General features: G+C 31.4%; 3 protein-coding genes across 3 annotated transcripts; 1 reads left to right on the top strand and 2 right to left on the bottom strand.

Annotated features, from left to right (window-relative positions):
- Positions 1–513: 513 nt before the first annotated feature.
- On the top strand, positions 514–2,637 carry LOC146900514 (uncharacterized). Its single transcript, XM_085736517.1, has 2 exons — positions 514–833; positions 1,810–2,637. The coding sequence occupies exons 1-2, from the start codon at positions 523–525 to the stop codon at positions 2,210–2,212; spliced, it is 714 nt and encodes a 237-aa protein (XP_085592643.1). The 5' UTR covers positions 514–522; the 3' UTR covers positions 2,213–2,637.
- Positions 2,638–3,387: 750 nt separating this feature from the next.
- LOC146900513 (uncharacterized) lies at positions 3,388–4,397 on the bottom strand. Its single transcript, XM_085736952.1, has 2 exons — positions 3,850–4,397; positions 3,388–3,658 (listed from the first exon to the last, which is right to left on the bottom strand). Exons 1-2 carry the CDS (start codon positions 4,395–4,397, stop codon positions 3,388–3,390), a joined length of 819 nt encoding a protein of 272 aa, XP_085593078.1.
- Positions 4,398–20,532: 16,135 nt separating this feature from the next.
- LOC146900512 (plant intracellular Ras-group-related LRR protein 4-like) lies at positions 20,533–23,989 on the bottom strand. Its single transcript, XM_085735434.1, has 3 exons — positions 23,237–23,989; positions 21,316–22,238; positions 20,533–20,883 (listed from the first exon to the last, which is right to left on the bottom strand). Exons 1-3 carry the CDS (start codon positions 23,883–23,885, stop codon positions 20,731–20,733), a joined length of 1,725 nt encoding a protein of 574 aa, XP_085591560.1. The 5' UTR covers positions 23,886–23,989; the 3' UTR covers positions 20,533–20,730.
- Between the last annotated feature and the right edge of the window lie 1,892 nt (positions 23,990–25,881).

The following is a 25,881-nucleotide window of genomic DNA, read 5'->3' as shown; positions in this document are numbered from 1 at the left end:
TGCAAATAATTTATCAAAACGATACTAAAAATATACTCCTTTCATCCCTATTTATAAGACAATTTACAAACAAAAAAAAAAGTGGTATTCCTTAAATATAATATTATCTATAAACTTTTAGATGCATTCTTTACACTTTTTTCAGTTATACCCTTTATTAATACTAGTAATTGTCTTTGAATATGAAAAATCAACATTGAATATATTCATACATAAAGGGCAATTTGATAATAGATACACATTTTCCCACACGAATTTATTACTTTAACAATTTTTTAATACCCTTGATTTTTATAAAATACTCATATATTAAGGGACGGAGGGAGTGAATAAATTTATATTGAAGTCGGTGCAATCATTAGCATGAACAAAAACTATTGTAAATCGTAACAATTTTATGGACATTTTGGTAAATTGAAACACAATAATTGATTAGGAGTTCTATAAATTAAGACTCAAGTAGTTTCAACTCTAAACACACTCCAAAACATAGTTTGTGTAACCTACCTTTGCTAAGTAAAAATGCCAATTGGAACCACTGATCTTACAAACTTTCTTGACTCCCCTCCATCAATACCCATATCTTCATTTGATTCATCAATGATACTTAATTTTCATCCTACCAATCCTGATCTTCACCACCAACACCAAACTACTTTATTGGTACCATCAGCTCAAGGAGACACCGTTGAGTCCACTCAAATGACCACTACCAGTTGTCCTCAAACTGGCACACAAGGTGGTAGCCTAATTGCTAGGGTTCTCCGACCATTACCTGGATCAAACACAAATGGATCTAGGCGCATGGTGACTTGGAGTCAAAGAGAGCATGAGTAATTGCATCTCTCAACCTTAAATCTAATTAATTTTTTATTGTTATGATATCACTGCACTTCCACAATTTTTTTTAAAGACCGAAAAATGCAAAATTTGTCTCTAATTTTTTAGTAAAATGTTAAAGAACCCCGATTTTTTGGTTTCCCTAATATTTGTCATTATTTTTACTTTTCTTTATAATAATCTTTATACTCTCATTTCTACTCCACTTATTGGCCATTATTTCAACTTTTCTGGCAATGATATTCTTACGCCCGTTTCTACTTATTTTTTGGTAGAAATAACTTGAAATAGATACAAAATTAAGAGATAGAAATAAAAAAAAATTGTCCACAAATTTGTCAATATAATCAAATTTATTGATCAATTTTTTTTCCGTCTCTAATACTAATTGTTATTTCAACTTTTTAAGTTAATGCTTTCTATACTTTCATTTCATCCCAAATTAAACCTTCTTCATTGCTTACGCGCCGGTACTTCATGCTCGAAAGAGTTTCATGCTTGATGCTTTGTTCAGGGAGTTGTCGGCACTTGGATTTCGGTACCGTGTTGGCGGTCAATCCATTCGCTGAAATTAAATCCTAATCGTTTTTCGCATATGTTCGCTTTTCATATTTTTTTTGTAACCTGGTTTCGTGCCCGTACGCGGGTTCGCTGGGTTACGTCCATAAATAGTGAATTTTTTGTTGGATAGATTAGGACTGATCAATAGGTTTAATTTCCCCGGTCTTTGTATCTCTTTCTTTTTATTTTATATATTTAATGTTGTCTAAAAAAAAAATTAAACCTTCATAGGTTTTTAAATAATAATTTTTTTCCAAAAAAGGTTATTAAATAATGTGCAAAGCATTGATTATTGTTGTTGCCTTAAAATTTGATATTTAAATTTGTATTTAATTTTAAAAGCTTTCTAATTAAACTCGCAATTTATCATAGATATTTAACGCATGTTTTATTTTATTTTTGTCTTAGTTTATTTGTAATGGGGCTGATTAGGTATGGACAAGGGAGATGGAGTAAAATTGCAGAGAACTATGTATGCAACAAGACTCCACAACAAGTTCAAAGCTATGCTACTAGCTTCTTCAGGCAGCTACCAGACGAATATGTGCATGGTTTAAAGACAGGAAAGTATGATTCCAACGGGATCAACTCATCATCTGCTTCATATAACTCGATGCATAACATGATTGCTAACAATGGTCCTGCAAAGGAAACTCTCACTCTTTTCCCATTTGTTCCAACATATCATGGAGGAGAAGCTAGCAACAGCAACAATACCAACAACTATGAAGCAAGCACTTCCATGACTCTGCCTAGTGCTTCTGGTGATGGAGGAGTTGATTTGGAACTTCGTTTGGGTTTATCTTGGTGAGACTTTGAAGCATAGGTGTCATGCATGCATGGACAAATTAAGCTAGAATCTTTAGACAGCTAGGTCTAGTATATCACCATAATGTGTGTCTTGTCATTTTGTAACCTTTTCCTTTTTTTCTGTTTTGTTTTGAATTTGGCTGGTTATGATGTTGCAGTTTTTATTTTATGTTATAATATTATTGTGTCTTGCAATTTTTCCTCCTTAATATTGTGTTCAATTAGATTATGATCCTTGATATGAGAAAAAATTTCAATCAAATATTGTGTTCAGTTACATTGGGATCCTTGATATTATAAATAATCGCAGTCAAATATTGTTGATGCAATTTTGTATGTTATTTTTTGTCTTTGGATTATGGTATTTTTAACGCCCCATTATTCTTCATTTCTCTTCTTATTACATCTCCATTATATATATAGGGATTTTTTTTTTTTGAGTAAAAGACTATATTTAAGGCTTAATAGCAGTTTTGGCCCCCTATGTTTACAGAAGTTGCGATTTTGGCTCCCGAACTAAAATAATTCGATTTTGGCCCCCTTTGCACTTTTGGCCCCCTAGGCCAATTTTGACCAAGTCAATGCTGACGTGGTGCCACATGTGTAATTTTTTATTTTTTATTTATATTTTTTTAATTATAAAATTTTAAAAAAAGTATTTTTTTTATTTTTTTAATTAAAAAATTTTAAAAATAAAAAATAAAAAAATTACACACGTGGCGCCACGTCAACATTGACTTGGTCAAAATTGGCCTAGGGGGCCAAAAGTGCAAAGGAGGCAAAACATAGGGGGCCAAAATCGAATTATTTTAGTTAGGGAGCCAAAATCGTAACTTCTTGAAACATAAGAGGCCAAAACTGCTATTAAGCCTTTATTTTGTTATCTTATGAGATCATTAAAATATACATCATTTGTTGCTAAAGGCACCTCCTCAATCCAGCCCAAATTTGGATCTGTATGGGCTAATTGGGTCAATCTATCAGCAACTATATTACGAGATCTATGGGTAAATCTAAAGTTACACTTGTCAAAATAGGACTGGCTGCGGCGGATTTCCTTTATAAAGAGGCTAAGATAAGATCTCTCTTGATTGTCCTCATTTTGGATTAAATGAATCACTTTCTCACAGTCGCCTTCAAACATGACAAGCCGGAAACCACACTCCCTCGCCAGCTTCATCGTATTCCACATCGCACAAGCTTCTGCAGTGGTTGTATCTTCGAAACCTGTATTCTCCAAGTGGCAAGAGCCATAACCTGCCCCTCGTCATTTCGGATGATAGCTCCAAGCCCCCAAACACCTTTGACCTTCATATTAGCATCGCAGTTGGCTTTGACATAATCAGGGTCCGGCTTACTCCAACGTGGATTACGGTTGATTGGCCGTTGAAACCTCTGAGCACCATGGTTCCTCGCTGACGTAGTCGTTGGGTTTGAAGAGGTAGCTCTGTGAGGCAAATTTGCAATGCAGAAATCATGGATGCTCTTATAGGCGCACTAGAGGATCTCCTCTTCAGGTAACACTTTGTCTTCAAAAATACATAGGTTTCTAGCATGCCAAATAGAGTATATGATAGCTGTTGTTTAGATTAAGTTATGGTCTTCGTTGTTCAGGATGAAATCGAAAAGTCTTCAAACCTAGTATCTGGAAACTCATTGAATTTGATAGTGAGACTAGACCCAAACCACACTTTTTGAATGTTAGGACAGGTCATAAAGGTGTGGGTGAGGGTTTCCACTTTAGCATTGCATTTGGGACATAATAAGGAGCAAGGGTTGCCCCTCTTGTTGAGTTCACTGCGCACAGGAAGTGCTTGGTTAAGGGCTCTCCATAATAATGATTTGTGTCTAGGAATTGTGTGTAAAGCCCAAAGTTTCTTCCAAATAGGATTAAAATTATCACTGGTTGAAGGGGAGGTGGTAGATTGAGACTGCCACCCCTTAAGAGCTCTATAGCCACTTTTAACAGTATGCATGCCAGTTAAGTCATACATCCACATTAATTCATCCTTGTGGGCTTTATTTATCAGAGGGAGTTGCTCAATGTGTTCTTTATCTATAGATAGAAAATGAGCATCTAGAGTGTCAGAGTTCCATCTGTTAGTGTCCTGATCCATCAGATCCTGGACCATACTAACTTGAGTTTGTTCAGCTAGAGTAGTGATAACCTTAAAACCATTATGCATAGGTAACCAATTATCTTTCCACACCTGAACAGAGTTGCCATTACCAATTCTCCAGCAACTTCGTTTTATTAATGATCCAGGTAGGGTTATATATATATATATATATATATATATATATATATATATATATATATATATATATATAGGGATTTGTTATAACACACCCACTATTTTTTATGTATGAGTGTTTTAGCAAGTTATAACTAAAAAGTTAATAAATACACCTTGAGGTGTATGTTGCTATAACACACCTTCTAAAAAAACAAGTGGGTGTATGTTAGCAACTCCTATAGACATTTGTTAGAATACACCCACTTATTTTTTAGAATGAGTATTTTAGCAAGTGAATAACTAAAAAATGGTTAAATGCACCCTAAGGTGTAGCTTGCTAAAACACTCTCAAGTTAAAACTAGTGGGTGTGTTCTAGCAAATCCATATATATATATATTAGTTAATAAATATGGTTAAATGTGTTTTTAGTCCCTACAAAATTACAAGCTTTCATGTTTAGTCCCTACAAAAAATTTATTCAGTTTTTGTCCCTATTTGCCTTTTATAGGATCTATTTTGAATGACTAAAAATATCCATTTTTTGTAAAAAAAAAAAAAAAAAAAATCAAAATAGGGATTATTCTTACTAACTACAATATTAAGGAGGACTAAAATTATCATTAAAATTTTATAGGTACCAAACTTGAAGACTTGTGATTTTGTAGGGATTAAAAACATATTTAAACATAATGATTATAATTTTTCAAAATTGCAACTTTCTTTATTTTGATTCATGATTTTTCTTAATCTTTATGAAAAAACCCAAGATAGTAGTATTTTAAGAAGAACGGGGTATAATGACTTAATCGAAAAGTGAAATAACGAAGTGCTAGCAACATTCTCTTTATAATGTTACTCTATTTTATTTTATTTTAGTGAAATTCATGTGAGTCCAAAATTTTGAAAATTGGTCTCAGATAACATGAGGACATTTATAAGAAATTTTATCAAATAAAAAAGTTAGTGTTAGAGTATTGATAACTCTTTTGATATTTAAATTTATCGAACAACAGGTGTGTGTTGAAGACAACATATGAAATCCCCAAGAGTTGCAAGATTAAATGATATTATTATTGCATTTTTCAACTCATTCACAAAAGACGAGTTATGGATACTGATGTTGTCACAAAAAATATGCAAGTCACAAGATTATTTATAAATTTATGGTGCACTTTTCTAAAAGTTTAAAAACGGAAATTTCACCTCAACTTCTACAATTTCATAGGTTGCAAAAGACATTATTGAACTGAAGTCACAAGAAAATAAAACTGGAAGTCAAGGTCTATTACAATTAAAGTTGAAAGACAACGAATATAATTAAGGGTTCACTCACAACGATGAAGTATAGAAAGAAACTCATGTTGTAACACACAAAACATCGAGGAAGCTTAATTTTTTTTTTGTTCATTGTAGAAAGGCGCACGCGCACACACACTATAATTAAGAAAGAGATTTTTTTTCTTGAAAATGACACTCATAATGATGTTCAAAAGAGATTTCTTTTTCCCTCAAAAAAAAGAGATTTCTTTTTCTTGAAAATGTTGCATTTAACACCTTGAAATTGTAGAAATTGATTTTTTCTACGTACTCCCTCCGTCTCTAAATTATAGTCGTTTAAGGTTTGTGCACGGTTATTAAGGAAATGATTAGTTGGGTTGATTTTGATAGTAAAATTAGTGTCATTTACTAAAACACCCTTATTAATTGTAGTTAATGGAGTAGTTAAGTTGGATGAAATTCAATAAATAAGGGTATATTAATGGAAAATGATAATAAATGCTGCATTGGTATTCTAAAGTGACAAATATTTCGAGAAAAAGAAAAAATGGTAAAGTGACAATTATTGTGAGACGCAGAGAGTAAAACTTATGATACTTTTTTAGCATACTACTCCCTCCGTCCCTATATCTAACCACCCATTTGACTTTATTTTTGTCCCTAAATCTAAACCCCTTTTCAAATTACTAGATGCATTTATTATTTTTTTTCCTAAACATACCCCTAATTAATACTACTAACTTATCTTGAAATTTAAAAAGTCAAATTTAATACATATACAAACAAAGGACAATATGGTAATATTAACACACAAAACAGACATAATAATTACACTGACAGTTTTTCTTAAGAAATGTGAAAAAAGCAAAGGGAGGTTACATTAAGGGACGGAGGGAGTAGTTAGCATGACCTATATAAAAAACAAGTTTTGCTAACAAGTACCCTTAAGAAGGTTACTTGTTAAGAATTAAAAAATGGAAATCATTGATAACTTTCATGTAGAGACATCTGTTTTTTGATGTTTCAATGTGTTGAATACACAAATCGTAAGATAAAATTTTCACTTTAAACTTCTTAACAAGTGTCTTAAAGGCACTTGTTATCATTTCTCATAAAGAAAATACAATCTAGCTTTAGTGAAATGTCCATTAATTTTTTCATTTTTTTTAATCTGAGGAAAACATTAATTCTAACATTGTAATATTCAAGTTAGATTATTTTACAAACCTATATATGGTGTTGTGCATGAGAATTTGACCTTCTTCTGTTTAATGAGTATCAAAATAACCACTTATTAAGAAATGTAATTAATTTTATATGAGAAAGAGATAACATGAGTTGTTTTACAAAATTGTCTTTAATAAATGGTATAGGAAAAAATAAATTAAAGAATTGAAAGAAAATTGAGTAATAAATAGTTAAAGATATAATAGGAAAAATAATAATAATGTTTCATTGGTATTGTAAAGCGACATATAATTTCGGATAATTTTTTTCTCTCAAAAATGACATATAATTTGAAACGGAGGGAGTAGTTCACATTGTATTGTATCAATTTTCACCATCATATGATTTATATAACGATTTTCCGGTTTCTATTTTCTCCCGATTTCTCTCAGCATTTCTCGAGCTTTTCTCACCATTTTCATCATGTTAATGAACTTTGGTTAGACTAAAATTGGTTAAAAGAACAAAACTCTTAAGCTTTGATGATAATAAGGCATATACGAAACATGTTTGAGAAGAATTAAGATTCTCTAATGCGTCTTCAAGTGTGCAGGAAATTATAAGTACAAGAGAAGTTATGTCTCCAAACCAAGTCAAAGTTTTGAACATGAAGTCAAAGCTCTGTACTACTGGTGAACATTCTGGACAATAAGTATAAACTTTAGACCTTGATGAGCTTGATGTCATAGATTAATACAAGACTCTGTATCAAGATTAAGGTCAACTCTCTGGAAGTTAACGATGCAGTTCAAGCCTCTAGATTGAGATCCTCTATACCATCATTGAGTTATAAGGACTTTATTAATGATGATTGCATGCCACGACTATGTGTTTATAAAAGAAAGTTTATTCTGACTTAAGCCAGAGAGTAATATTCTTTTATTCTGACTGATATGCTAGTATATACCTAGTCTTGAAACAGTCAAGAAAAATCATGAGAGATACATTCTAAGCGAAACCTTCAAGATGTGAAAACTAACTAAGTGAAACCATCAAAGAGGTGAAAGATAACTAGTTGGTTCAACAGTATGAAACCTTCAAGATGAAGGATGATGTAGACATGGAAACCATGTTCTCAGGTTTCAACTCCTCATTTCTGGTATGCATGTACATGACAAAAGTTACACTACTAAGGATCATATCAATAATATTTTTAGAAGTCTACGTGTCAAGTAGACACCCAAGGTTACAACCATTAAGGAAACTAAATACCTGGACAAGCTGCGTCTAGGGTCCATCATTAGCTACATGATGAGTCATGAACTAAAGTTGAATGATGATCAGCCCAAACCGAGAGTCAAATCCATAACATTCAAATCAAAAGGTAAAACGGTGAAAGCTCTTCAGGCTGAAGAATAAGCTCCATATGAAGTTGATGAAGATGTTGGGGTTTCTGATGATTATGAGCTGGAATTCCTGTCGAGGAGAGTTCAACATCTATAGAAGAAGAAAGATAAAGTTTTAAGAAATGGTGATTTTCCTTCTAGATTTTCATGCTTCAAGCAGAATAAAGTAGAACCAAACAATTGCTTTCACTGCAAGAGACATGGCCACTTCAAAGTTGATTGTCCTAATCTTCATAATGAAAGACCAAAGAAAGACATATTTTAATACAAAGGTTAAAAATAGTATTATGGCAACATGGGAGGGTCTTGATGAAGAATTAAAGAATGATGAAGAAGATGCTCTTGCACTCATCGCAACATCCTCCATACCTGATTCATATATTCTGATAGTGACAATGGCAATGAGATTTTCCTAGCAACGAAGTTAAGACACCAATCATGGCACCTGAACAATGGTTGCTCATGACACATGAGGTAAGAGTGGAATATGTTCTAAAGCCTAACACTGATGCACGGAGGCACAATGCGATTTTCTTACGTTTTCGTTCTGTTTTCGATCGTTCTTCAGTCTAGAAACTCCTAGGAACATGAAACAAATTTTCTTCACTTTGTATTGTCTTCAAAAACCTTCTACGAACCATTGGTCTTAAATTTCATATCCTTGATCCTTCAAGTGATGTCTTGATTTGTCAATTTACATGATTTCTCACTACAAAACACTCAAAACACCAATGGAGTTGCATGATCTAGGATAAAAGTGATTTACAATCACTCGAGTGAAAACAATACAATATGTTCCTCAAACCATTGACAACTCCTCTAACTCTCATCTTATTTGTCTTCAAATGCAAATAAAAGTACTAAAAACATAGCCAAAAATGTCATATAATGCTCCGTCATCAAGTTTCAAAACCGGAAAGTTGGGAACAACCAAATGACTCACTACAAAACACTCAAAACACCAATGGAGTTGCATGATCTAGGATAAAAGTGATTTACAATCACTCGAGTGAAAACAATACAATATGTTCCTCAAACCATTGACAACTCCTCTAATTCTCATCTTATTTGTCTTCAAATGCAAATAAAAGTACTAAAAACATAGCCAAAAATATCATATAATGCTCCGTCATCAAGTTTCAAAACCGGAAAGTTGGGAACAACCAAATGTTTGCACAACAAAGATTAACATAGATGCAGGATGCTTTCAAAATGTCACAACTGGTTATGGTTGTTTAACCCTGGATCACACTGACCTAGTAAGGTTTGCTGCTACTCACCTTGAAAAAATCTCAATTTCTCTTTTGCTGGCTGAAGCAATGGCATTGATATGGTGTCTGCAATAGGCCACAAGTACTAATTTGGAAACACCAATTATTATATAGACTGAGTCTCAATCCGTTATAAATTGCATCAAAGGTAACCTCTCTTTAGTATAAATAGATCATATCATTACATATTGTATTGATGATGTAATATCATATGATATTTTTGGCTATGTTTTTAGTTACTTTCTTTGCATTTGAAGGGAAATTAGAAGTCATTTAGAGGATTTGTTAATTGTTTGAGGATCTTTTTGTATTTTTTTCATTTGAGTCGTTGTAATTCTGTTTTATCCTAAATCATGCAACTCCATAGGCGTTTCTAGTCTTTTTTTAGTGAGAAATCATGTAAATCGGCAAAACAAAACATCAAGTGAAGAATCAAGGATATGAAGATTGAAGATCAATGGTTCCTAGAATGTTTTGAAGACGATACAAATTGAAGAAAATTCGTTTCAAGTTCCAAGGCGTTACAAGACATAAGAACGCTCGAAAGGGACAAAAACTGCAAAATTCGTACATAAGGGGAATGCCATATGTGCCCTACGCCTGACGCAACCTTTCTATTGCGTCATGCTCCCCTGCGTGAGTTCTTGTGCCCCGCACATGGCTTGCAGGAATAAATTGTTGTTTGCTTATTTTTCAAGCTGGACCGGTATAAAAAAATCCAGTTTTCTTCTTTTAACCCCTAAGTGATGATGTACAAATAGAGACCAAGTTGTACCCTTGAACACTCGTTTATTCATTTAAAAAGCTAGTAGTACAAGGCAAGGGCCAAACAACATAGCTTCAAGCCAAAGGATCTCCATCCTCCTCTTGTTCTCTCTAGGGTATATTTTTATATTGTTTGGTAATGATGTCAGTTGTCATGTGCAACTAAACCTTTTTTTATTAGGATTCTAATATGAACCCGTTCTTATTTGTTGGACTGATTTAATAAAAAAAATATTCGAGTTATGATTTTTGAGTCTGATTTAATTTTTATATGTCTGATGCTATTCAGTATCTCTAGATGGAGCTTAGTAGGATTGACAACCCGAATTCCATCTGAACAAGATATTAGTAAATTGCTTAGTTTATGATTTAAATTATCTTAATCGAATCTAAGTATGAATTTAAGGCTATGACTCATCATTAGGAACCACTGCAATTGTAACTGATTGTACTACTACGATATTAAAATAAAACTTCCATTGATTCATCACAGAGTCATGCTCAACTTTCTTAAATCCAAAAAGACATCATAAACTAATAATTAACCGAGTTAACTCCAACAAAGACAGAAGGGATGATCCTAGGATTTCCGAATCGTCGTTACACTTCTGAAGCACAAAACATAAACTTGCATTGGGTAGGACAATTAAAACCCTGCAACCACCTTCAGATCTCTTCTTTTATTTGCTTTTTAAACAAATTCCTATAATTATTGAGTTGAATGACAATCTTTATGAAAATGAGAACTTACTACTTTCTTATTTGGTACGGTATAATTCACTAGAGATGTAAAAACTCTGTTGCACATGCTTTAGTCGGGGTTGCTAAAGACCTTGGTTCTAAGTCATGGGTGGGAACTGTCCCCCAGGCCATTTTTGCTATCATTTGAAAGGATTCGCTTGAACTTATTTAATAAAAAGCTTCCACTTAAAAAATAAGGGAAATGTTAACTTGTGCCCTTGGGGCATAAGTTAAGAAGACAAATGTGAAAGTTTTTGCTTGGAAATTGTGCATTCAATGCTTTAAAAGTTTCAAAAGTTATATTTTCAATATAAAAATTATTTTTAATTTTCATTTTAAGCTCCTTAACTTGAGCCCTAAAGGCACAAGTTAACATGACCCAAAAAAAATAATGATATAGATGTCACCGTGTGCCACCAATGCTGAATTTAAGTTAAGTTAATTAATGCAACAGTTCCTTTTGTTTTTTGAGGGATAATGCAACAATTGCTAGTGATTGGTTTGAATGATTAAAACTAGGACTATATTTCATCTTAACATTTTCCTTTTTAAGAAAATTAGATTAGATATTAAGACAACTAGCATGGACACCCGTGCCAAGCACGGGCTAGAATGTCGTTATATTTGATGGAGGGAATATTGTGATGTATTAGGTGTTACTTAAAATTTTAAATGGAGTTTTGGTTGTATCATTATCACTTGTGTGATTTCTCTTTATCCAAATTGTCGATCTACATCAACGTAGGCTCCCACAGAAAGCCCAACGGTGGTATCACATCCGGGTTCGACGTTGTGGGGGAGCTAGAGTTGTTCTTTTGTGGTGGACTACAGACACAAAGATCCTAACACTTAATGGGGAGATGTTAATGTCTCAAGTGTGAGTTAAAATTCCGTATTGTATGCAAGAGTAGATGTGAGAAACATATAAGTGAAATGACTCATATACATAATGCTTTAAGACTTTGAAAGAAGATAGGATGTGAATCTCACTTCTGTGATTGATCTTAGCTTAATGTGATAATACAATCCATTGTAGGATCCTAGCCTAATGTGATGATTTGTTTCGTTATTTTTTGAGTGTCATTTGTTTAATTTTTCATCTTAAATTTTAGTTTTTGAATGTCATTAGCTTTCATGCACACAAAAAAAATAACCTTTGTCATTTCAAATTCCTTCACTTATGGTATTTCATGGGATCTTGCAATGGAAAAATGTATATGTATGATGAGTTGACAAAATACATATTCGTTAGACATTTTAAATAGATGTACATATTTTCAATAAATCTAATATTTTGGTAGCATAATTGCCCAGTAATATTCAACTTCTTCAACAAATCCATAAAATCACCAGCAATTCATTATGTTTCCTATGCTCTCACGAATAAAACGCACACTCTTTTTTTTTTTTTTCTCTTTTCATTTCTATCAAGTTCAAATTCATTTTTAATCTTCTTTTCTTTTATAATTTACTTTATCTCTTCTCATGAAAGAAAGAAACAAACACTCCTCTATGAAACTGCCGCCAACCCACTTTTTTTTACCATGTCGTGTCTCTGACCTTATGTGATATCTCACCACATCACATACATAATAGTCTCACACTTAAGGGAGAGATGTTTATGTTTCATATGTGAGTTAAACTTGTGTGCAATAATATACATTGAGTAACATATAAGCAAGAAGAACAATATACATAATGTCTTAAGATTTTACGCAAAGATGTGATGTCAATCTCACTTGTGGAGTTTCTCATAGTCAAATGTGATGGTCCAACCCATTGTAGACTCCCTCAGAACTCTAAACATTATAGTGAGTTAAACTTGTGTGCAATAATATACATTGAGTAACGTATAAGCGAGAAGAACAATATACCTAATGTCTTAAGATTTTACGCGAAGATGTGCTGTCAATATCACTTGTGGAGTTTCTCATAGTCAAATGTGATGGTCCAACCCATTGTAGACTCCCTCAGAACTCTAAACATTAAATTTTTTTTTTTTTTAGTTTTTGAATTTCATTTGTTTAACTTTTTATATCAAGTATAAGTTTTTGGATGTCATTTGCTTTCATACAATTTTTTTATCCAATCAATATTATATCAAATACCTCCATATTTGGTCTTTGGGTGAACGAACATGCGAATGGAAAAATACAAATGTGTTATGCTGAATTGAAAAGGTACATGATTATTAAACATTTTATAAAGATGTGGCGTTTTTTTAACCGAGTCTATTTTTTGGTGAAATATTTACTCTTAAATTTCCAACACTTTTTAACTAACCCATAAAATTGTCAGTAACTCGCTATATTTCCGATACTTCCATGGACAAAACACACACTATTTTTTTTCCCTTATCATTTCTTTCATGTTCAAATTTCTTTTCATATTCTAATTTAATTTTATTGTTGCTAAATTTATTTCTCACGTTTCATGAAAGATGGGAACACAAACTTCCCTCCGCAAAAACACCATTAATCCATTTTTTTAACCATGTTGTGCCTTCGCCTAACCTTATTTGACTATCAACAAATTACAGACGCATTGAGTCTCACACTTTAGAGATATATGTTGTGACTTAAAGTTCCACATTATTGGATGCCAAAGTAGACGTTGAGAATAAGTAAGATGACCAATACACCTAATGCCTTAAGGTTTTGGATAACGATGTGATGTCAATCACAATTGTGTGGTTTCACTTTGCCTAATGTGATAGTCCAACCTACTGTAGACACCCTTAGAACTCTCAACATTACGATAAACGGTTTCGTTAGTTTAATTTGGGATGCCAATTATTTAATTTTTATATCAAATTTATGTTTTTGGGTGTTGTTCACTTTCATGCAATATTTTTTAATCAATCTCTAAGATATTAAATTCCTTATCCTTTGATCTTTGGTGGAATTTAACCATAGATAAACACTTAAGTGTTATGCTGAGTTAACAAAATATGTGCTTAGTAAATTCTTTATATGTTGTTGCGTTTTTTTACACGAATCTAACTTTTTGGTAAATTAGTTTTTTTAACGCAATCTAACTTTTTGGTAAATTGATTACACAAAAATCTTCAACTCCTTCAACAATTTCATAAAATCACTTGCAACTTACTTCGTTCTTTATAACCTCATGGACAAAATACACAATTCTTATTTTTTTTTAACCGGTATCAGTTCTCTCAATCCCAAATTTATTTTTCATCTTCTAATTTCTTTGATCTCTTCTCATGAAATAAAGGAACAAAAACACACTTTTAGTAAATTACCATTAATCTACCTTTTTGATCATGTTGTACATCGGTTTGACCTTATTTGGCTATGTCACGTAATTACGGACACAAAGAATGTCACACTTGAGGGAGATATGTTATCGTGTAAAATAAGAGTTAAAGTTCTACAATAAAAGGAATAGTAGATATTGAATAAGATATAAGTGAGATGACTCACAAACTTGTGCCTAAATAATTTGGGAGAAATTGTGGTGTCGATATCATTTGTCTAGTTTCTTTTAGCCTAATGCAAAGATACAACCCAATGTAGGTTACACTTGCAGTCCCGAAATTATGATGATTTGTTTTGTTAGCTTTTGAATGTCATTTGTTTAATTTTTTTATGTTAAATATTATATTTTGGAAGTCGTTCGCTTTCATGCAATTTTTATTTGTCAAGGCGATAACTTTTTTTTATTTAACCTCTATTATTTTAAGTTCCTTCACTTTTAGTCTTTAGTGGGATATGACAAAGGAAAAACGTTTATGTGTTATGCTGAGTTGAAAAATACATGTTTATTGTACATTTTAAATTGATGTGACATTTTTAATGAGTCTAATATTTTTGGTAGAATAATTACTCAGTAATATCCAACTCCTTCAACAAACTCATAAAACTACCCACAACTCACTCGTTTTCCTTGACATTTCTTTCTAGTTCTAATAATTTTTCTAATTTAATTTCTCTCTTCTCATAAAATAAATGAGAAAAAATCACATCTCTATGAAACCACCACCAAGCCACCTTTTTTACCATGTTGTGCCTCTGGCCTTATTTGACTATTTCATCATATCATAGACATAGAGAGTCTCACGTTTAAGGGAGAAATGCTAATTTGTCATGTGTGAGTAAAAATTCTATATTGCCAGCAAGATTTGATATTTATGAACATATAAATGAGATGAGTAATATACATATTGTCTTAAGGTTTTGGATGAAGATGTGGGGTTTCTCATTTTGAAACACAATACCTTGGTATATGTTCCTCATCAATATTATTGGACATCCAACTTTGGTTTGAAATATGCAACTGTTAATATCATTCAAGAACTCAATTGAATACCATTTGCTTTGTAGCTTTTTATTTTGGTCAGATTGACAAACCGAATCAAAGCTAATATTTTCCTTCTCATTTTCTGAAAACAACGATAGAATAATATTGTTAAAGTGCTCAAATGGGTCCAAAGTTTGAGCAAGTATCCATCGCTCTTGATTTTTTTGGAGATCTATATATTTTCCAAATTATTTGGATAAACAAAGTCAATAAGGGAACACAATGAATAAGTTTGATCTAACCCACTTGTTTTGGCCTGGGACTACTTTTAAGGTCTCGTGTTTGATTCTCTCTGCTGCCTTCATATCAATTTTAAGGTCTCGTATTTTCTTTTCAAATCCATGTATCAATGCTTCATTGATTTTCAATGGAACATTGAAGGATGAACCGGTTGTACGAACACCTGGAATTAACATGTAAGCTATGACCCTAGGAAAGAATGGTCAAATTGATAATAGATTAGAGCCTCGTAAGTATGTGGATAGCAGTTCAATTTCTGCCTCATGTGTATGGAAAATATTTGGCTGAGATGAGAGAACTCGTCTTATGTATCCCACAGGTTTTCCAACTAAGATTAGTCACTGTTAAGCGGTGATGTAAGCTTTATACCAATTTCATGATAACTCGAAAAAATATCAAATATAAAATTAGTTACCAAACTTAATTGATACATTTAATTAGTATATCTAATACACATTAAAAATCAATATTTATTATTAACAATAATAATATAATAATAATAACAATAATATTTAAAAATTGATAATTTCAGCAAGCATTTATTTTGTATTATTTTAGACCAAAAAATTTTCATCAATAAGTTAATCGATTGTTAGAGCATCCACAATGGACCTCTCTTTTTGGTTGCTTAAATGAGTCTCTATGTACATGTCACTTGCTCTTATAATTAATACTTAATAAGATTTAATCTTTCAAACTCTAGGAGTATATATGTTACCAGAATAACTCAAGGACTTTCTCTTAGTTCGTTCCTTTTATTTTTCTTTTGGTTTTCTTTACTTTTTATTTTCTTGTTATTTACTTTTTTCTTGGTTTGGTGTTTGCCCCTCAGCTTTTTGCTTAGCTTTATTGAGAAGGTTTTGGTCCATCCCCCAACTCCTTTTGTTCTTGTTTCCTTTTATTTATGCATTTATAAAGTGATGCAGCTGATTCATAATTGAACCCCATTTAACTAAAAAAATAAAAAATCTCTCAAACTCAACACTTCAAAAAATATTAAATGGGTCTTAGTAATAAATAATTGTTGTGCATTTTATATTAAATGTGTAGTTTTTTAATAAATAATAGTTGTTTTCAATAAGAAGTTATTACTTTCAGTTGCATTAACATGTGCAATATTGCATCTAAAAACCTAGGTCTAGCCACTGTATATGTTCTACACCTAATTTTCTACTTCTATCTAGTGGAGGTTCGGTTTAAAATTAACATAAAAAAAAAATACATTTGTTGGCTAGTGCCCCTTTTAAAATAGATATATTTTGATTAATGTGTATATAACTCTTTACAACTTTGTTTGTATGAGAGGTAGTACAATACTTATATTATTGAGTAAACGTGTTTTATTCAAAATATTGATTGTTATAATGATTTTTTTAAATTACCATTTACATGCTCTTCAAAGTCAAATGAGGTTTGGGTTTTATCATTTTTTTAAAAGTGAAAACGAACCAAACTGAATCGATGGTGTACGGTTTGGTTCGACCAAAACTGCATTTAAATAAAAGAGGAATTCCCTCAAAAAAATAAAAGAGGAATTTTTTTTCTTCAAATGTTTGTATTTATTTAATACTGAAAATAAAATATATGAAATTCCGTGAGAACTGAGAACACATAATTCAGAAATAAAGTTGCAATAAAAATTTAGATTTTTTTTTTAGCAAAATTCAGAAATAATCATAGTAATAAAATTTAGAAAAACTTTTGCAACGTAAGAATCTAGAATATGTCAAAAAAGAAACTTAAGAATCCAGAAGAGAAGCTGCAGCAAAGAAAAATGAAACCCTAATTCAAAATTCTTATAATGTAACACTAATCCAAACAACACAAAGAAGAAAAATAAACAAAAGCCTTAAAAAGACTAAAATACACACTTATTACATATGATTCGTGGTATAAAATGAGTAAATGACAAATTACCAAAAAAACTAAAGTTTCCTCCCAATTATAAAGATAGGAAACTACTTTGTTCTCAATATTATAAAGGTCTCTGCAAAATAATGAACACATTGTAAACAAAACCGATAAAAGAAATTTCAAAAATGTTGAGTTTCCTCCCAATTAGAAGAAACACAACCAAACTGGAAGGAATTAAAGTCGATTAAACTGAGATATACTTTATTTATAAATCCGATAAGTTCTTTGTAAATTTGAGGAACATTGAGTAGCAATATGGTCATCCGGAAACAAATATATGGGAAAATAAATATGTTACATTGATAGCAAAAGAAATTTAATGAATAAGATCATATCGTTATATGATGAAAATAATGTCTCAAATGAAGCATTTTCAAAAATGATATATAGTAGACAATTATTTGGAACTAAATATAAACCATGAGAGAAGATTCAAGATCCCTTTCGTTTATGCCTTTCTTCAGCTTCAAAATCAATTTCTCAACAAATGATTTGATTACTAACATTCTCCCTCTTATTTTCTCCTGCACAGCTAAAAATCCAACTATTAGCAATAAAATCCTAAACCATGGTCACAAACCATGATGAAGGGGAACGGTCTGATGCAATCAACAATAAAATTTGATGAAATTGTAGGAACTAAAGGTGTTCATGATCTTCTTACCGTTCTCAAAACCATTTTTGAAAAAGTAATAGTGATGAGAATAGGATGGGAGATAAAGATCCGAGCTATTTTATTTCCTTTTTGCGACAAAAAGAATCATTACCTTTCATTATTTTATTTTGGTTTTAATTTGATTTTAATAGGTGAGAAACAATTCAACGATAGTCTTGAATTAGACCAATTGTCAACATTCTTTTTTAGGACTGTTATAAGTGTTGAATAATTTGAATTTAATTTCATTAATTGGCAGTTGATGGTTTCTTGTTTGATTTTTTTATGGGCAGTTTCTTGTTTGATTTGATATCATGCAATTAAATTTCTAGATATCATTTTGATCATAATAATAAATCGAATGATTTCTTAAAATAGAGGCAGTATATGGAAGTATGTGTTGACTGAAATACCAGGTGCTAAGCATATACCATGTAATGGAAATTTGAATTTTTCTAGCATTAATTAGCCTGACATTAATTAGAATGAGACTATAACATGCCACATGTACTTTTGAATGAAAATGGTTTCACTTGTTTATATTGTAGATGTAGATGTAGATTGTAGATGTAGATAAGGATACGGATAGAGATATTGATAGTTTAGCCGAGATTGTTGTCTTTTTTTTAATATAATTTTAAAATAAATAAAAAATATGGGTATGAAATAAAGGCAAATAAATATTATCGTTGTTGATGAGTGACTCAAACAACCATAAGTATGTGTTTTATCATGCAATTTGTAAAAAAATTAACAAAGAAGTTTGAGTATGTGTTGATGGCAGAAATAAATAAATATGGGGAGATAAAAATGGAATGCTTGATTAGGTGATAAAGAGTATTTGATGCATGTGAACTAATTTATCAAATGAAATGAATGGATGAGATTTGATGTTAAAATAATTTATGTGAAATAATATATATCAACGCCATGTTTAGTGAAAATGAGTGATTGACAATAGAAACGAAAAAACTTAATAAATTAAATCAGTTCTTTTGAATAGGAGCAAATGAAAATAATAAAGAAAATAGTGAGGTTTAGATAAAATTCATTGAAAAAAAAATAACTAAAATAAATTTTCTACATTTTCGCAGGGGTCGGTCTTGTTCTACAACATACATGAATAGTTTGCATCACAAAAATGTAAGATAAAAATATAATATCTTGAGAACTATCAACTAATATGTTACCCAAAAATACTTGAGAATTCTCAGTTTTTTTTTAAGGAAGAATTCTCTTTTATATGCACAACTTCAACGTTGGAAGAACAAAACATTGACATGCCTTTCACATATCTCTCATTATTAATAGTGGCAAAAAAAATAGTTTTGGAATTAAGAAATCTGATTCAAAACGTCTTTCAATTACGTCGCTTCAAATTAATAGAAGAATAATGAAATTCATTAAAACGTGAAGCAAACTTTTTCAAAAGGTGTAAATATATATGGGGATGAAAACCCTAAAATTAACAGAGCCGACAGCTAAACCTATAAAATGGAATCAAAATTCGAAAGGAAAAAAAAAGGTGCCTAAATCAATTTGATAATAATGAAATCAATAAAATTGAATTTGTCAGGAGGTAGAAATATTTGCATTTCAAATAAATGATATTATAAACAATTTGTACGAAAGGAAGTTGCATATACAAATGATGAAAGACAAATTGACTATATATAGGAAAAAAAACTCAAGACTGGCTAACTTAATATGATGATGTGTTGATTACAATTTGATTGGATGATAATTAAGAATTATGTACCAACATGTAATTGGTCCATATCTTGTCATAAGCCGTTAGAACTCGAGGGTATCATAGGATAAATATGTGAATTTGAACAAAATACATGGATATATACAACATGTAGTGGAGTAATATCATAAATTGAATCAATTTTTGAAATTAGAGTGATAAAAAAATATGTTAAGAAGAAAAGTGTTTCAATAAAATAAAAGAGAGATTTTGAGAATAATTTTAAAATTTTAGTATGAATTCTAAATGATGTGAAGATGTTTGAGACGGACAAACAATATTTATAGGAAAAAAGAAGCAAGTAAGTCACATCAATTATGCCTTTAATTTAATAATGAAATTAGTAACACATTAAATAGCAAAAATAATTTGAATAAAATATTCCATTTATTTTTTTTGTCATTATAAGCCTTTTAGTCAACTTGCATAATCATGTTAATTACATAAGTCTTGCACAAATCACATAATATGTACCAATTACACAAAACATTAAATGCACCTTTCAATATAAGGATGCCATGTGTACTATCAAAATAAAATAGTGCAAATATATATAATAGAGATAGCACCAAAAAATTTGAAAAATAAGTAGAGACGTTTTTTATATAAAAAGATATTATTAGTACATCTAGTAATTTTAAAATAAGTCTATGTTTAAAACAAAATAGTATTCAACCTAATTTCAATTCTACACCGCAAGAAATTGACTTGAAAAACAACTCTAACTTACTCTTGCAATCTGAAACTTTCTATCAATGGTTTAATTGAACACAATCAAGCCTTAATATAATCAACCCCACCACGCTTTCTTGTGTTAGACTTTGAAAAGAAGCATATCTGATCCGCCCAACTCTTTTTCTGCCTGATTAGTGGCTGTGATTTAACATCCCCTTTCTCTACAAGCTCAGCCATGTACTGCACAACTGCCTATATATTGCACCAACACATAATGAAATAGTGAGACTTTTTTTATTAAAGAAAAAATTAATAAACCTGTGATTCAAAAAAAAATCTATTAACTAAACAACTAATTTAACCAACATATTTGGTAGGTGTGCTAAGATAGGTCAATAAGCCTTGTCTCTTAAATTGATTAGAAATTCGATCTTTATATAGTATTGCTTATCTATTTTTATTTTTTTTAGGAATTTATTGCGTATATATAAAAGAGTGTATGTTTGAAAGAAAAAAAATCAAACCCTTAAAAAGAGTAATTGTTTTAAAAAACAAAAATACTATAAAAAATCAAACAAGTCTGTCTCTAGTTCTAGGTTAAAATGCACCAAATTTTAAAAAATAAAACCTTAAAGTTAATAAGGGTAAAAAGATAAAAAAGTAAAAGAAAATATAAAAAAATACCTGTGCTCCCTTTTCAACTATATTTCTTGGAGGAACTTCAAGAGGATTTTCTTCCACTCTCAATACTCGAAGTCTAGTGAGCATCCTAAAAGAATAGGGAAGAGCATGTATTTGATTATTACTAATATCCAATTCCTCAAGCATTTCAAGGTTCCCAATAGACCTTGGCAATGACCTCATATCAGCAAAATTGTTCCCAACATTCATCTTAACAATCTTAGTAGCAAAACACAAACTTTCAGGAACAAACTCCAGCTCATTAAAACTCACATCGAGTTCCTTAAGGTTAATCAAATTCGACATTGTCGTAGGCAATTGTTTAATGTTGTTGTACCTCACAGATAGAATCTCAAGGCTCTTAATTTGTCCTACTGCTTCAGGCAAAGCTTTGAGCCGATTGTAATCGGCACAAAGCTCTTTAAGGGAACAACAATGACCGATTGAGTGTGGAATTTCTTCTATGTCATTTGTTTCGATATTCAAAATCTTTAAGTTAACAAGTGACCCGATTGAATCGGGAAGCAAGGATAATTGATTTGAGTTTAAATTAAGCTTTTCGAGTCGTGCCAATTTGGAAAGAGAATGTGGTAGAGATGATAGCATGTTTGCACTAACATTTAAGTGTGTCAAGTTAATGAGATTTTCAATAGAATCTGGTAGCTGTGTGATTTGATTTGAGTGTAAATCCAAATAGGTTAAAGATGAAAGGTTGCCTATTGTGAAAGGCAAGGTTATGATCCGGTTTTGGGACAAATCCAAAGTGAGTAAAGTTGATAACTTCCCTAATGAATCAGGTAACCAATCAACTTGGTCCTTTAATTTGTTTTGTAGGTTCAGCTCACATGTGCCTTTCTTTGCAGAAATTTCAATTAAGTTGGCTAGTTTTATCAAACTCAACTTGTTTTCACCACCATTTTCTTCACCTACAAAAAAAAAAAAAAGCTTTTAATAAAAAAAATTATTTCCAATCAGCATAATGTGAGATTCCATTGAAATTTCCACCTTTCATCCTAAAAGAATGGAAAGAAAAAAAAAGACCATTTTTTCTTTGTATGTCGTCTCTTTATTTTATTAGAGTAAAAGATTAATTTTCACTTTGTAAAAAAGTTACATTTTTTACAGCCCTACAAGTTGTGTTGTGACATTGTTCTGTTTTAGTAGCAACAATGCTGATTTAGTAATTCTTCCTAAAAGAAATTCTGATATACTAATTGGTGAAGACTTCTGAGGTTAAAATGCAACCATGAGTATGGTATCTCATTCACATATAAGTGATGTCATGCACGTGTGTATGAAAAGATACATTTTTTGTGGCATCATATGCGCGTAGGCGATAAGATCGAAGCTACGTTATGGAGTGTCAGACCCACAAGCTTTCATCACTATCTCACTGACTCCAAAGATCTATGTAATCTATTGAAACAAATGCCAAAGTGTAAATAAATTTATATTTATGGGTTGAGATCTTTAATTTAAACAAAAAAAATTAGTGAGAATTTTCATGGACATTTTAGTAAATTCAAACAAAGTAGAGAGGTTTTAAAAAGCACATGCAACCATTGTCTTATCGGGTAATGAATCCTCTAATGTGACACAAGAATCCATTGAAATGTCAACCTTTCATCCTAAAAGAAGAAAAAAAATTACAAGACAAGAGATTTAAGGATAGAAATGTGGACATTTTAAAAAACATGAGAGAGAAAATGGAGAGGATCAATTTCCCTTTTCTGGGCCACAATATCGAGGGCGTAAAGAGAAATTCTACACTATTAAGCATAACATCCACATAACTATAGTAATATAACCTTCAATTTCATTTGAAAATAATGAGATTCTCAACTTCAACAAATTTAATCACAACAACAATATTTGTCATGGGAAATATTTGTCAGCAATTTTTCTGCCAATATAATTTATTTACCTGAAGTGGATGCATGTTTCATCGAGGAGTTATCCACTATACTTGGTTTTGATGATATCTTGTGTCCAATTGCATAAGCATCAGTATTAAACTTGAATGTAGACATAGCCTTATTATTCACCAAATAACTGTCATCTTTAGTGAATAATGCTAACTTTGAACCCTTCTTCTCCTTAATCTCAACACCTTCTTTATCGAATAAACTCGAAGAAGAAACAAAATTCTTGGAAGAAGAAGAAGAAGAAGAAGCAACATCACGGGACTTATTAGAACTTGAAACGCAATTAGAAGCTTTGAGAATGAAATCATCAAATAGAACATGAATTTTTTCAAGTTCTAAGAGTTTAAGAGCATCTCTCTTTTTCTCTTTGCATTCGAAAGACACAATACTTTTCCGCATCTCTTGTAAAATTGTGAAAAGCTCTTCCGACATGGAAGAAGAACCTTTGGATTTTCTAGACGATGATGATGAAGAAAATGCTTCTAGTCTCGACGATTCTTCTTTGTCGGCGTTTTCAACCACCGTTAGGGCTGCTTCAACTTCTTCTGTTCTTGGCCTTGCCGGTAATGATCTGTGAGTTTTCATTATTTCTTCTACTGCATCTTCTGTTGATCGTGATAATGATGGCGACGGTGATGATAAATCCATTTTTTATTGTTAGAATTTGGATTATGAAACGAGTTTTTGAAAGATGGTGTTGATTATGCAGAGTTTAGTTTAGAATTGGAAGTGGATTTCAATTTTGCTTCCTCGAGTTTCATTTTTGGAGAGAAGCATTATTATATAGATATGAGAAGTGTAATAAACCGTTGATAACGCCTTCAGATACAGTGAAGGAATATACTGAAAAATATAATAACAATAATTCATGATAATTTCTACCCTAAAATCACGAGACTCAAACTCACTCAAGTAAAACACATATTCACCAAATAACCGCTAGTACGAGGAAATAAAGAAATGGTCCAACCACATTTTTTTTATAATTAATGTTGTTTAGCAAATATGAGTTAGAAGTTTCACATTGTTTAAAAAGTGGAGGTTACGATTTTGAGTGAAGATGTGGTGTACAATTCACTTGTATGATCGCTCTGAGTCCAATGTGGATGATCCATCGGGCTCCTCTCGTAACCCAACAGTGGTCTCAGTGACGTGGTTCAATGAAGAGTTCGACCAACTCTTTGTATTGAAATTTTTTTAAACCAAGGGTGTTCAGGCGGGCTGTCATGTTGAGTGTCATCAACTGCGGTGCAAGTAAGTGTAAGTGGATGAAAAAGTTTCTGTTTGAGGGGGGTATGATGATGAATTGATGAGCTCACACTTGGAGAGAAGATTGTTGTGTAACAAGCGTGAGTTGGAACTTGCAAGTATGAGTTAGACGTATAACATTACTTAGAAAAGTGAAGGTAGAGCGCTTATAAATAAGATGACTCATAAACCTATTTTTTTAAGGTTTTGTTTAAAGATCTATTTTTTTAAGGTTTTGTTTAAAGATGTGGCGTCCAACTCACTTGTAAAGGTTATGGATCATGATAATACTCTATGACTGCAAAATATATGTGTAAATAGTGATTTTCATCCTTAAATGTGCAATGAATAGTCACAATAGTGTCTTAATCTATCGAAATTTCAAAATGGTTTCTTATTGTGCACTTTGCTAGTCAAAATAGTCTCTGAAGTTAAAGTAGTCTCTCAATGCTAACAATACACTTTTTTGTATGGACTAATAGGACAGTAAGTATTTGCTTATATGAACTAATATGACAAGATTAACAGAACATTTTAACGTCAGAGATTATTTTGATTGACAGAGTGCAGAATTATAGACTATTCTAGAATTTCCGTACATTAAGGGACTATTATGACTACTCGTTATACATTCAAGACCAAAAATGATCATTTAACGAGTAATTTATTTATATAAAATTAAGGAGGGTAACTTTTGTATGACCTTCGAGGAAGTAGCGAAAAATAAAAGAATTAAGAAAAACAATGGCGGTATCATGCTAAATTCAAATAAACAGCGTATGATCTATTTTATATTATAAGCTCAACTTCTGATGAATCAGCTCTTACCAAATGTAGATTCTTCCCTTATCTTGCTAGAGCAATAAGATAAGACATAAGACGCACATATACACTACACTACAATACACAATAGAGTGAGAGAAGTTTTGTATCAATATATTGATCTCTTAGTAGAGATTGAGCGACTAATTTGGCCGCTCAATCTCTATTCTTTCAATTAAAGAAAATTCAGTTGAGAAATGTGAACTCACCTTGTGTGTCTCATACCTTTTCGAGTGAAGATTAGTCATGGTTTAACGATGGTGGAAATTTCGTACATATAACATTTTAAGTGGAGATTAGCCACATTTTAATGGTAGTGAAAACTTCGTACCTATAAAATGGTAAAAAAAAAATGAAAATGTTTGTATCACCCACTTTAACTAATATATAAATGTAAGTTTATTTATTTTATTTATTTATTTTTTAACGGCAAAATGCATTATATTAGAAAAGGAGAAGTACAATAATACTTGACCCGTAAACCGGAGCAAAGTACAAGTGGTACTCGACCCACGAATATATATAAAGACACATTAAAAAATAAGTCAAATGAGAGGATTTGAAAACCATTTGT

This window comes from Medicago sativa, chromosome 8 (assembly GCF_051527215.1).
Source record: "Medicago sativa cultivar Bolivia chromosome 8, Bolivia_mono, whole genome shotgun sequence".
NCBI lineage: Eukaryota > Viridiplantae > Streptophyta > Magnoliopsida > Fabales > Fabaceae > Medicago > Medicago sativa.
Note: the sequence above shows the minus strand (reverse complement) of the source record. Positions and strands in the feature narration are given on the sequence as shown.